A 12,282-nucleotide genomic window follows, 5' to 3' on the forward strand; every position below is an offset into this window, starting at 1 on the left:
TACATTTCAGTGCTATTGTAATGATCACTAAATAAATTATTGTAAGTCAAGGACTATCTGTGCAATTCCAGTGCTCTGGGAAGAGCGCTTTTGTGTGTATTCCTGCACTAACAAAGACTTTTGACTCTTAAGGAATTACACGCATAAGTGTTGTCTTTTTTTATAGGTGGTCCACAACATACAACCATTTAACTGTTTTGAAGTTACAATGACACTGAAAAATGTTACTTGCAACCCATCCTCACTTTTAAATTCCTCACAGCATTCCTACTGTTGCATGATTACAATTTAGCCACTTGGCAACCAGCACATATTTATGACAGTTGCAAAGTCCTGGGTCATGCAATTGCCATTTGTGATCTTCCCAGCTGGCTTAAAGGGGAGGATGTCAGATTCACTTAATGACCACATGAATCAATTACCAACCTGTTCTGACCCAAACCTTGTTCCAAGGAAACAAACACAAACAGAGGTAACAGCAAAACCTTTTAATGATTCTTTATGAATTCCGTTCCTTCACAGTTAAAAAGCTGTTTCAAACTAATTGTCTCTGATAAGAATGAGCCTTGCCAAGGTTGTGCAAGGCTGCCAAGAATACTAAATTTACTAAGAAATATTTCAAACACACAGAGTCTCCAAACACCAACCAAGATACTCCAAAAGTTCACAAGGCTTGAGTGCAAAAACTTCTTTGCTTCCTGCAAAGAAGTCCAGTTTCTCAGCTGGCTTTTATCTCTTAAGGGAGGGGCAGCCTTACTCCCGAGTTACCCCTGCTGCTGCAGCTGCTCTTTCCTTCCAGTAGCCCTGCGTGCACGTGCACTGGGCATAGGCTCCTCAGGAACCTCTTCATCACTGCTGCCAGCTTCCACAAACTCTGAAGGCAGCATTCCACTGCCTGATGGTCCTGGCCCCATCCCTGCATCACACACAGGCCCCTCATCCGAGTCCTCGCTCTCGGAGACCTCAGCCATCTGCACCTGCTGCCAGCAAACCACAACACAACCATGGCAAAAAGAATTCGGATGAGATTCATTTAACAACCATCTTGCTTAGCAACAGGAATTCTGGGCCAATTGTGGTCAAATTGATGTGTATGGGTAAGTTGAAGACTACCCACATACATCAATCAATATTGTGTGTTTGGGTTTCGTGGCAATACAGGGCATGAAGTATTGGAATGTGGAGTTATGCAGCACAATCCAGGTTTTATATAGTTCCTACTTCAGTTTAGCTGATGTTGTGCAATTGTGGTTGGTGCTCTGGAGGCCTTAAAGAAAGTTCCAAGACTGCCCATTCTTCTAGGTTTAATTATTGCTTTAACAGCAGTTTGTGGTTTCATATCCCAGTAGGACATGTGGCAAATGTCATAGTAAAATATAGACATAAAGTCTTCCATGAACCAAGTCTTCCATCTGATTTTTGAACCTTCCAGTTGTAGTCTTTAACAGTTGTGAAGGGGGCATGCGCCTGCTCACATTTTTGGCAAACCGGTTGTTAAAGTACGTGCAGCCCACCTCTGCCCAGATGGAAAGATAAGCCATTTACCAAATACTCTTTTTGAATATTGACAGAACATAGAAGTAGCACAGGACACTGCCTATGTTACTGTATTACTATATTTTGCATTACATTTGAGCAATCTGAGACTTTGGAAATTGATATGGAAATATTTCAGACAGTGAGATGAGCTCCTTTGGTGTCTGCATTTCTCCCACTGGCAATTCAAAACTATTAACCATCACTTTTGTGTGTATGTTTGTTACAATTAGACATGATTAAATGCCATTGGCCAAAGAATGCTGCACTGCATGGATCTGATATTTTACTTCCAGGTGGTCTATTGTTCAAGTTTATCACCAAGACTTTTTTTTTTTGCAAACAAATTTTATTTACAAAAGTAGATGTATTAATTTGCACTGGCATGCCAGCCATCCAACAATATATAAACTTCTCTTGATCGCTCTGAAAACATAAAAAGGGAATGGAAAAATGTGTTAGATGTAAGTTTGTGAACTTGAAAGCAAAGCTGTATCTTTGCTATGTATCTTTCATTGCATCTCAAATACCACATTGGTACTGTGTTTGGTGTCTCAGATCAGTCAATCCTGTGTAATTGCTTTCACAAAGTCATTGCCTGTGGATTTCCCAGCAAAAGAGGTGCAAGTCTCAGCAGTGCACGAACTGGCATCTTCAGTGGTTTGAATTTCAAGAGGAGCTCAGAAAAATTTGTACTACCTAGAAAATATTTCGAGAGAAAACAATTTTCCAGCTGTAAGAACATACATACAAAAATGCTGTGTTTAGAAACAAAAACAGGTAGTCCTCGACCTACAACAGTTTGTTTAGTGATCAAAGTTATAACGGCACTGAAAAAAGTGACATATGACTGTTTTTCACATGGCCTTTGCTGCACCCCATGATCACATGATAAAAATTCAGACGCTTGGCAACTGACTCATATTTATGATGGTTGCAGTTTCCTGGAATCATGCAATCACCATTTGCAACTTTCTGACAAGCTAAGTCACTGACAAGGCCAGATTCACTTAACAACCGTGTTACTTAATAACTGTGGTGATTCACTTTAAAGATTGTGCAGAAAAGGTCATAAAAGGGCGCAAAACACAGGCACCCAATAGGCACATTTTGACATAGTTCAAATAGATCTGACTATGACTTAATACATTTAGTGTACAGATAATCACATCACCATGCTTTAAAAATTATGCTTTATGCCTTCTCTAGCCTATTGGGTTTTATTCATCCAACAATATTAAATGGTGACAATGAATCTAGTCTTCATCTGGTAAATTCATTCTCTCTCTTGCAAGAAGTGAGGTATGCTTCAGAATGCAATGAAATTCTACAATAGTTATTTAATAAGGAGTGGGATTCAAATTTCTTAACAACCAATTCTGTGGGCGCAGCCTAATTTGTGGGTGTGGATTGGTGGTCATGTGACTGGGTAGACATGGCTTGTATGTAAATATTATAAATATTTATGTAAATATTGATTTTTTTATTAAAAAAGAGCAACTTTTACCCAAAATCAGGCAAAGCAGGCAGGCAGATTGAGTTGCTCACAGAATCACAGATTCACTCAGAGATCTATCTTTCTGCCATCTGCTGAGTGTCACATAAATTTTCTTGCAAGCAAACTCACAAAATTAACTCACAACACATCAACTTTGTAAATATTGAATTTTTTATTTTTTAAAAATAGCAACTTTTACCCAAAATCAGGCAAAGCAGGCAGGCAGAGTTGCTCACAGAATCACAGATTCACTTAGAGATCTATCTTTCTGCCATCTGCTACCTGAGTCTACACTGAAAAATAGAAACTTCAGCCCTAAGGAAGGTTCAGCTCTGCTTTTAGATTAGCTAGAAAGCAAGAAATCCAACTATTTCCTGCTTTCTAGCTAATCTAAATCTCCCAGCACAGCAGAAGAGCTGATGGTCAGGGGTAGGGAAGGAAAAATAGCAACTTACCAAACTGCAGGCAAGTTTGATGCCGCGCATGCCAGCTAAGGAATGAGTGGGTGGGGAGGGGCCAGGCAATGGCGCTATTTGCCAGTTCTCCGAACTGTGCAGAATCGTAACAACTGTTTCTATAGAACTGTTTGGACCAGGTAGAATCCACCCCTGTATTTAATGATGCAACACAATGAAATAAATTTTATTGGATTGTCTCAGTAACTCTTTCAGTTCCTGGTATTTACCAGAAATGCTAAGACCTTCATCTGAAAGCTGAGACAGCCACTGAGCTAAAGGGATAGAAAGTCTAAAGTAATACAAATCAGTAGAATTGGAAACTGTTCCAAATAATACGAGTTTCCTTAGTGTTAAAATATTTTTAAAAGAACCAAAATGGCAAATTTACCTTCTAAGCCTCCAGCTAACAGTTGTCCTGGAATTGGGACTGAATGATATGTAAGGAAACACGCCAACATACTTAACTGAGATTCATCAATAAGTTGTCCATTTAAATAGGAATGTAAACAAATATCACCGCCAGCTGAAATACACACAAGGGAGAGATTTTAAGGGATAAAAATGGAATCTGCACCAAATACTGGAAAATAGAGTTGTGTTCAAAATTCTAGCAAACCAGCTAACTCTGTGATATTTCATACCATTCACTATCATTTTCTTTTTCTTCTCTCAATTATCAGTTAAAAAGTATTAATTATGGATTCCACATCATTAATAGAGGAGCACCTCTTATTTTTTTCCAAAGTATGTTTTTTCCTTTGGCTAATCTTGGAACTGCCTTGTACCTACTGATACTCCCCTCATATGCCTATGCCTCCATCTTTACTATAAACCAATAGAAAAATGAGTTCGTTATTATCACATTAATTTTCTTCATTTCTAGGATAAAAGTCAAAATTAAGGTAGAAACCATTTTCATTTTAAAGAATTTATTGTAGCCTTCTCCCAAATAAATAATGAAAGCTTTACCTTGCAGCCACTGATCCAAGGTATTATCTATAGAACATTTCATCACAGGTAAAAATTCTGAATTCATGAAAAGACCTGCATGTGGATTTTTCCTTATTCTTTCCTGATGACTTCTGGAATTAAAAAATTCTAGAACCAATTTTATCTGCCACAAATCAAATGTCTCAGACATTTCCTTTTTTTCTAATCTTCTCACAGCCTAGCACAAAAGGAAATGAAGATGGAATTAAATTAATACAGTAGGGGCAAAGGAGTTACGTGTAAGATAATCATCACAAGGTAATAATGTTTTGCTGAATTTGATTTTCCTCAGATACATGTTTGTTATATATAATAATGGAAACTTGCTGAATTCTAGAAGGCATAAAAATAAAGTGTGACAATAAACGTAGATTGCAAATGCACTTAATGTTTGTTTTCTTTAAACTAGAAAATAAGCATATGCATGAATAAGAATCCATGCTGAGGAGGAAAAAATACCTGGTCAATTGCTATATAAGCTGGCAACATCTCTGGATTCTCCTGAGTAACACACTCGTACAGAATCGATGAAAAGAGGTCAAAAACTTTCTGTTTCTGAAACAAGAAAAACGTATTTTACAAAGCATGTCAACTACGGTTTTAAACATTTGTGCTTTTTTCTAATTAGTCCAATTCAAAAACATATTTGGAGACCTTTCCAAAATTTCTGCACAACAGAAAAGTATTTTATGTTTTATACTGTACATAGAACACAACATTCAGTTCAATTATTTTCCATGTATAGACTTGAATTACGTGTTCTTCTTGGATCCCAACATCACAAAGCTAAAATTAAATGCAAAATAATGAGTCCCTTATTCATTTATTTAAAATGCAATGTGTGTATAAATATTAACTATTTCATCATGGTTGTGAACTATTTTAGGAGAAACCAATTCCCTTGTCATTTTCACAGCTTCAGTGATGAAGTCATTGGTGACTTGGCAATCACATAGATCAGGAGTGTCAAACTCGCATCATCACAGCGTTGTTAAGTGATGTATCATGACTTTTTCCCCTTTACTAAACCAGACATGGGCGTGGCCAACGGGTGGTGCATCTGGCCCGCAGGCCGTGAGTTTAACAGCCCTGACATAGACATTCTCCATTATGTCCCTAACATGGTCTTTTAAGTCTTCCAATTATGCTCTCATCACCATCGTAATTAAATCTATTCACTTTACTGCTGATCATCCTCATTACTCCCTATGTCTTTGACTACAGTTCCCATAATTTCTGGTCAGCATATCCTCTGGCTGCCAATTATGAGAATTGTGGCCCAATACAGCTGGGAAATCCAGGTTGGATAAGGATGATCTATGTCATTAGATACTTCAGAATTTTTGACCAATATAACCAGTTCCCTTACACACCCTCCTCCATTTTCCCAGCTAGGTTTACACCTGACAACGTACTTGCCCCATAGTTGCAGCTGGCTTGCAAAAATACTCTGCAAATGAAAGCAGCGCTGGATCAGATGTGAAAGCAGAAATAGCTTCTGGCTAAAAATAAAACAATATTTGAAATTAGAAGATTTCCCTTTTTTGGTTGCAAACTATACTTTATGAGAAAGTACATTTTACACCCCCCGCACCATCAGTGTCTTGGTAAGAACTTCTTGAAAAATACTCATGCTTTCATCTCCACATGTTTAAACTAGTAGAGTACACTCTGTGTGGTGCTACAGTCAGTACAGAATACAGTGATCTGGCTGCTGATGCCCAAGATGCACTTTGACAACATAGCACCTCTTTTTAAGCCATTGCATTAGTAATCTATAAACTTCCAAGCCCAATTCAGAATAGTAGTTATTACACATAAAGGTCTACATAGTACTATGTTGGACATGATATATTCAAAATTATTCTTCCTGTCCCATGAGATCATGAGACACTACTTAGAGTCTAACCTTTCAAGAGCTGGGCTCAGGGGTGGGGTTTTCCTGCGGCAGTTCCAAACCTCCATAATTCTCACCATCAGAGGTATCTCTGCCCTCCCCCTCAAGCATTCCACTTCTGTTATCTAGGTGCAATTCAAGGTGCTGGTTATTAAACCCTATATGACTCACTCAGGCCCTTGGGATCATAGAGATAACCTCTAACAAATTAACAGAGTTGGAAGGGTCCTTGTAGATCATCTAGTCTAACCCCCGCCGCCAAGCAAATGCTACCCTCTTTACCAGTGAAAAGGTAATGCCTGCTGAAGGTCCCCTCTGGTTTTTGAGTTTTAGGCTATTCTGTCTTTCCTGTTCTGCTCTTTTACTTATTTGTTTATTTGTAGTGATAAATTCAACATAAATTCAACCTTGTCAGCGATTCCAAAGCCATCCTGGAATAAAAAGACTTAGAATTCACCTGAACTCAATACTGGGAAAAACAATTGGCAACATATTGTTCCTACTGAAACTATATGAATGGGTCATGATTTCAGTAGAATTGAATTTGACTGAAAGCGGGGAGGGGAGGGAGAAACACACGTTCTCTAGGATTATTGCTAAAGGACAAAATAAAGCTGACATTTTGTACTGCTTTAGAGATAAGACAAAAATTTAAGCCAGATAATGTATTTGGAGGGACAGACTTTGAAGATGGAAATCAGAACAGATCACTGAGGTCCTATGTGTTTAGTCAAAAAATCACTACAAAATTTGGCCATTTTGCCAATAATTAAGGATTTGGGGTTATGGATTGCTAATTCCTGCTGTGACTGTACATTACTCAGAGCAGTTATTAGTTTAAACTGATCTAGACAGATACAAATAATAAAGTTACATAATAAAAACAGGGATGTGACACAGGGCAATAGAAATTTCTGCTTGGATGCCAGGGCGCAATACAAGCATTCCTCAGAAATATTGCAGATTTGGATCCAGACCACCACAATAAAGCATATATCACAATAAAGCAAGTCACACAATCTTCAGGTTTCCCAATGCATGTAAAAGTTATGTTTGCACTATATTGTGGTTTGTTAGGCGTGCAATAGCATTATGACTACATACCTTAATTAAAAAATCAAAATTGTTACTAAAAATGCTAATCATTATTTCAGCCTTCAGCAAGTACAGGCAAGTATCAATATCTGCAAAGAGCAATAAAACAAGGCATGCCTGTACTTTGCAGATACTATTAATCTTCTGGCAACTGCCTTTCTTTCTACCATATCTCTGAATTCATCTTCCATTACGAATATCTTTTAGTTAAAAAAAATTTTCCAACATCTTTTTGTTAAAAAATTCATTCAAAATGGAAAACGTGTCATCGAGCGTTATCACTGGTATGATTAGATGGCAGCGCATAGCATGATCATTTCAAACCAGGAAAAGAGCTACCTTTACTGCATAGGCATCTGCCTTTCGGTGAGTTACAGTCTGTGCCAGTAAGCTTCGCCAGCCCATGGGATCTTCTTTGTATGAAAGCTGCCCAGCTCTCAGTTTTACATAGAGGACACCATCCCTTGAAAGAATTGATCTGGGAGGGGAAAAGAGGGAACTATTGCATTGAACTATTTTATTTATCCTTTTTGTACAAACAGTGCAAGAAGGTATGCCCTATAATTTAAGAATGGGTGGTATAGTACAAATATTTCTGTATACTAAGTATACTTCAATATAATACTAAATACTTCAGTATATTAAATACTTCAGTATATACAATAAAAGTCGGCTAGGGCAGCAGGGACCATGAAGCACAGAAGGCCAACAGGGCATACAAGGGAGAAGATAGCAGCTGGAGGGAATTAAAGTGCCCCTGTGGTCCTAAGCGTACACATTAAGTGCCTGAACTCTGATCATGTGACTGCGAGGGTGTCACAATAGCTGTAACTTTAAGGAACAACAATAAGTCTTGAGGGAATGGCAATAAGTTGAGTACTATCTGTAGCGTGCTTAAAAAGCAAACAGCTGTATTCCCCAAAGGTGCTTTTTCAAGAGGCACTTTCTGGTTGACTGGATGACTGAGAATCTCCATAGACAAACAGCCATTTATATTTGGGTGCCAACATTTCTGCAGACCCAGTAAAATTGCAAGACAGCATGCAACTATTCAGAATATTCACCATGACACTTACTTTAAATGATGAACCCCTTTGCTTAAATCAATCAGCAGTTCCCAATATCGGGGACCTTTTACTCTGATCTGGAAGCATAACAAATTGAAATTATAGGTATGGATAAGATTACAAAAAATACTTCAAGTTCCTTATTTTAGAGGAAGTCCCCATACTTTCTAAAGAACCCCCCCTCCTGGCAAAGTCAAGGGAGTCTGATATGACGTATTGTCCTTGAAGAAAATATCTTCTTCTTAAACACGCATTCTCAGAAATGCTGTCTGCATGGTGAGGGCGGGGGGGGGGGGTGTTTAGGAGCTACAGCTACATCTCAGTCACTTTGCAAAACAGACTCGGCTTGCATACCTGCTTCAGTAAATGAAGTTCAGGGAGAAGGGTAGGTGCCATAAGTTCCTCAGATGTTTGTTCATACCACTGAGTTCCCTTTGAAATACAAAATCATTTAGTCAAAAATTACGATACGTAGAAGTAGAAAACATTCACGAGCCCCATAAGCTTAGATGGAATGTATAGAGCCCCCATCTCAAATTACTACTTTTCTCATTACAGGCATGAAAGGTTTTTCTCTAAATAGCATGAGATGGAACAATCAGGTTTCAAGAAAGCAGACGGATTACATGGAAAAATCTTCTAATTTTAAGATTTCCTGTCATGGGATATTTCTGCCATATAAGATTCTAGGGACAATGCTTTAATCTGTCCTCGGTACTACAAAATAATGAGCTGATCCTGCAGATATCCTCTGTTCTTCAGAATCTTATCCTTCATTTCATGTATTTATCTTACCAAATTATGTATGGAGTGTGGCTGTTCCTTTAAGTCAACCTTTCTTAACAGGATCTGCAGGACCCTAGAATACCACAAGAGATCAGAAGTGATCCTTTGAGAGATTCTGATTGGGAAAAAAGTCCCATTTTTAAAACTTTGCACTTTGACCATTATTATTGGATGATTACATCCACTACTTAACAATCACATTAATGTACTGTAAACTGTAGATATTTTTTATGCAGGATTTCCCTGAGATCTGGAAATTATTTCAAAGGTTATTCCAGGGTAAAAAGATTGAGCAGTCTGCTTCCTGGGATTAAGTTTTAGTGATGGATAGTGATTTAAATTGTACCAGCTACATAACAATTTTTGATAGTCTAATGTTTTACATTACATCAACAAGATATGTAATAACTGTAATGTTTTACAAAGATATTACATAACTTGGATTATTTATAGAAACATCCTTTTTTGTTTTGAGAAAATTTTGATTTCCCAACTCAAAACAGCGATTGTGAATTACCATCCTTTCAAAGAATAGCTAGATAGACTGGCTTTCTCCAAGTCAGCCAGCACTGTGCAGTAATTTCACCTGCCCTAACAAATGTGAGCAACTGTGGAAGAGTTACCTTTCCCCACCTGCAATTCAGAGAATACGACTTTTTTTTCTCCATGTGTCACAAAAGTTATATACCTGATAGGTAACCTCCAGCAAAGCATAGCAAGGGGTATCTGTATCTACATCCACGGGGACAAGGAGTCTGGGTTCAGCTGCCAGGACATAGAGATGCCTCAGGGCTTGAAGGTGATACCTGTGCAGAAAAGAAATAATCTAGGCTTTGTCTCTTTCCTGTACAAATCCATCCATCTCTCATTAATAGCCAAAGATCCATTTAAATGTCCTGTCCCTCCTACTTTTGGAGCGATGTGGTCTGTGAATCACTTTTTTCAGAGTGATCCAAATTTCATAGTTATTGAGAAAAGGATTATGCTCTGGAGAGCCTTGAGAAGTTATCAAAGGTAAATTCAGAATTAAAACTTCTGAAATTAGAATTTGTAGATTTGTATGGGTACAGAGCAGGCATATATGCACACCATAAACATTTCTGAGTTGTAACTTTTTTTTTTCTATGAGGGAAGTAGAGAGATCAAGAACACATTTGTTCCTTAGCCAGAGGACAATTGTGCTGGCATGGAAACTGATAGGTGTTAGACCTTCAGTTTCATTTAACTGAAATAAAATATACGCTTCATTCAATTACCTAGAAAGATTCATTTTTAAAAACCTATAAAGCTTTTCACAAAACTGTTGTGATTTTAGTGCATTAGTATTTATAGACTGCAGAGGCTGGGTATTTACCCAGAGTCATCTTGTGATAAGATGTGTAGACAGACAAATTTAATTCAATTTTAGAGTTGGTGAATATCATTGGCCAGTCTGGCACACAGAAGTTCAGTTGGGACTATTCCGACAGTAGAACTTTAATGTCATCGGTTTAGATTCTGTCTCTCTTTGCATGTTGCATATGGGAAAAAATAAAAAATAAGATGTTTCTAGTTCCATGGTATTTTACAGCTTTTACAGCTTTATCCTCTTCCTTCCACAATCTGTCCCAGGTCTTCTTTACACATTATGAAAATTATTCTGTTTATTATACAATATTAAATAAATACGGAATTCGGCAGCCAATAAATTATTTATTTAAATAAATAATTGAAGACCTAGCAGAGATATCAAAATGTTAGGCTTTCTCTAGATCAGGGGTCAGGGAACTTTTTACCTCTTACCCCCAAAAAATTATAAACGCAGACGTTACCCCTCCCGGCCTCTCCCCTCCCCCGGCCACCTCAGGCTGCTGACACATAATTTGGAGGTCGAGGCGGGAGGAGGTGCCCCCCCGGCTGGGAAGAAGGCGGGATAGCTCTCTCCAGGGAATGAAATGTCACCAGGCTTCCCGAGGGCTTCTGGGAATTTTCTCGGGGCCAAGGCGGCAGTTGCAGGTGCCTGTTCGCTTCCTGTGTGCCTGGCAGTGATGAGAGGCTTCGGGGAGGGAGCCAGGCTGGCTGGCTAGTTGGCAGGCAGGCAGGGCCTGGGGGCGAGGAAGCGGGAAGGGAGGATGATATTTGGGAGCCACGGTGACACAAACTGCGCGCGAAAAGCGTGCGGTCATCGCAGCGCGGGGGAAAGTGTCCCTTTTCCCAAAATGCTCTGCCCTATGCCAGAAGCTCGCCTTCCCCTAAAAAACGGGCGGCGCGGCTCTTGCAGAATCTAGCCTGGAGTCATTTCCGACCCAGGAAACAAGGGTGGGGTGGAGGGGATAAATTTGCCTCAAGGGTGTTTTAATAACTGCTTCTATGCCGATAGTTCCGCCATTGGCCAGCGCAACCTCCTCATTACCCCCAGATTTTCACTTTTACCCCATTTGGGGTAATTTACCCCTGTTCCCCGACCACTGCTCTAGATCTTTGCAATTACTACATTAAAATTTCAGCATTGCTTTGTTTTTAACAAATTTGTATGCACCAGACATTACAAGCTGAAACCCTGTTTGCCAAATGACAAACGTATCACACCAAACCACTTGAGATTTTAAATGTATTTCGCAATCAGGTCCCTTTACCTGTTATCAGTACTGTGAACTGGGAAATGAGGGTAGAGTGCACAAAGAAGAGCTGCAATTGATGAATTTGAAGTGCTAAGTGAATATCTGGAAAGAAATAGTATTTTCCCATGAGTCAGTAAAAAGCATTTCCTTGTCAAGCCAAAATATGATCCCAACTTACAATGACCATATCACTTCTATGTCAATGAAAAGCTATAAAGAGCTACAAGATTATTCAGTCATCTTGCCCAGTTAATTTAACGGGCATCACAGAAAAAAGTTTTGTCAACCCTATTAGCCAACAGCTTTTAAATGGAAATGACAGGGATTTCATTCAAAATTTGCAAGCAAAATATGC

At 38.7% G+C, this 12,282-nt stretch overlaps 1 protein-coding gene and 1 long non-coding RNA gene across 7 annotated transcripts in view; one reads left to right on the top strand and one right to left on the bottom strand.

Moving 5' to 3' along the window:
- Positions 1-473: 473 nt before the first annotated feature.
- Positions 474-12,282, bottom strand: part of ANAPC1 (anaphase promoting complex subunit 1) — a 56,971-nt gene continuing 45,162 nt past the window's right edge. For 5 of the 6 annotated variants that reach the window (XM_087931569.1, XM_026695930.2, XM_026695929.2 and 2 more), the window contains exons 39-48: positions 11,943-12,029; positions 10,016-10,133; positions 8,896-8,973; positions 8,551-8,618; positions 7,814-7,952; positions 5,898-5,984; positions 4,942-5,037; positions 4,462-4,660; positions 3,881-4,015; positions 474-2,235 (exon numbers count right to left, since the gene is read on the bottom strand). In XM_087931569.1, the coding sequence (XP_087787695.1) occupies positions 2,120-2,235; positions 3,881-4,015; positions 4,462-4,660; positions 4,942-5,037; positions 5,898-5,984; positions 7,814-7,952; positions 8,551-8,618; positions 8,896-8,973; positions 10,016-10,133; positions 11,943-12,029 (1,123 nt within the window). In that variant the 3' untranslated portion in view covers positions 474-2,119. The remainder of the gene's footprint in view (positions 2,236-3,880; positions 4,016-4,461; positions 4,661-4,941; positions 5,038-5,897; positions 5,985-7,813; positions 7,953-8,550; positions 8,619-8,895; positions 8,974-10,015; positions 10,134-11,942; positions 12,030-12,282) is intronic. The other variant, XR_015743278.1, reaches the window with a different exon arrangement.
- LOC148127567 (uncharacterized) overlaps positions 4,659-12,282 on the top strand; it is a 37,972-nt gene continuing 30,348 nt past the window's right edge. The window contains exon 1 of the long non-coding RNA XR_015743279.1: positions 4,659-4,740. This is a non-coding gene — a long non-coding RNA (uncharacterized LOC148127567). The remainder of the gene's footprint in view (positions 4,741-12,282) is intronic.

Source organism: Pseudonaja textilis, chromosome 1 (genome assembly GCF_049901715.1).
Source record: "Pseudonaja textilis isolate UNSWEBS1 chromosome 1, rPseTex1.2, whole genome shotgun sequence".
In the NCBI taxonomy this organism is placed as follows: domain Eukaryota; kingdom Metazoa; phylum Chordata; class Lepidosauria; order Squamata; family Elapidae; genus Pseudonaja; species Pseudonaja textilis.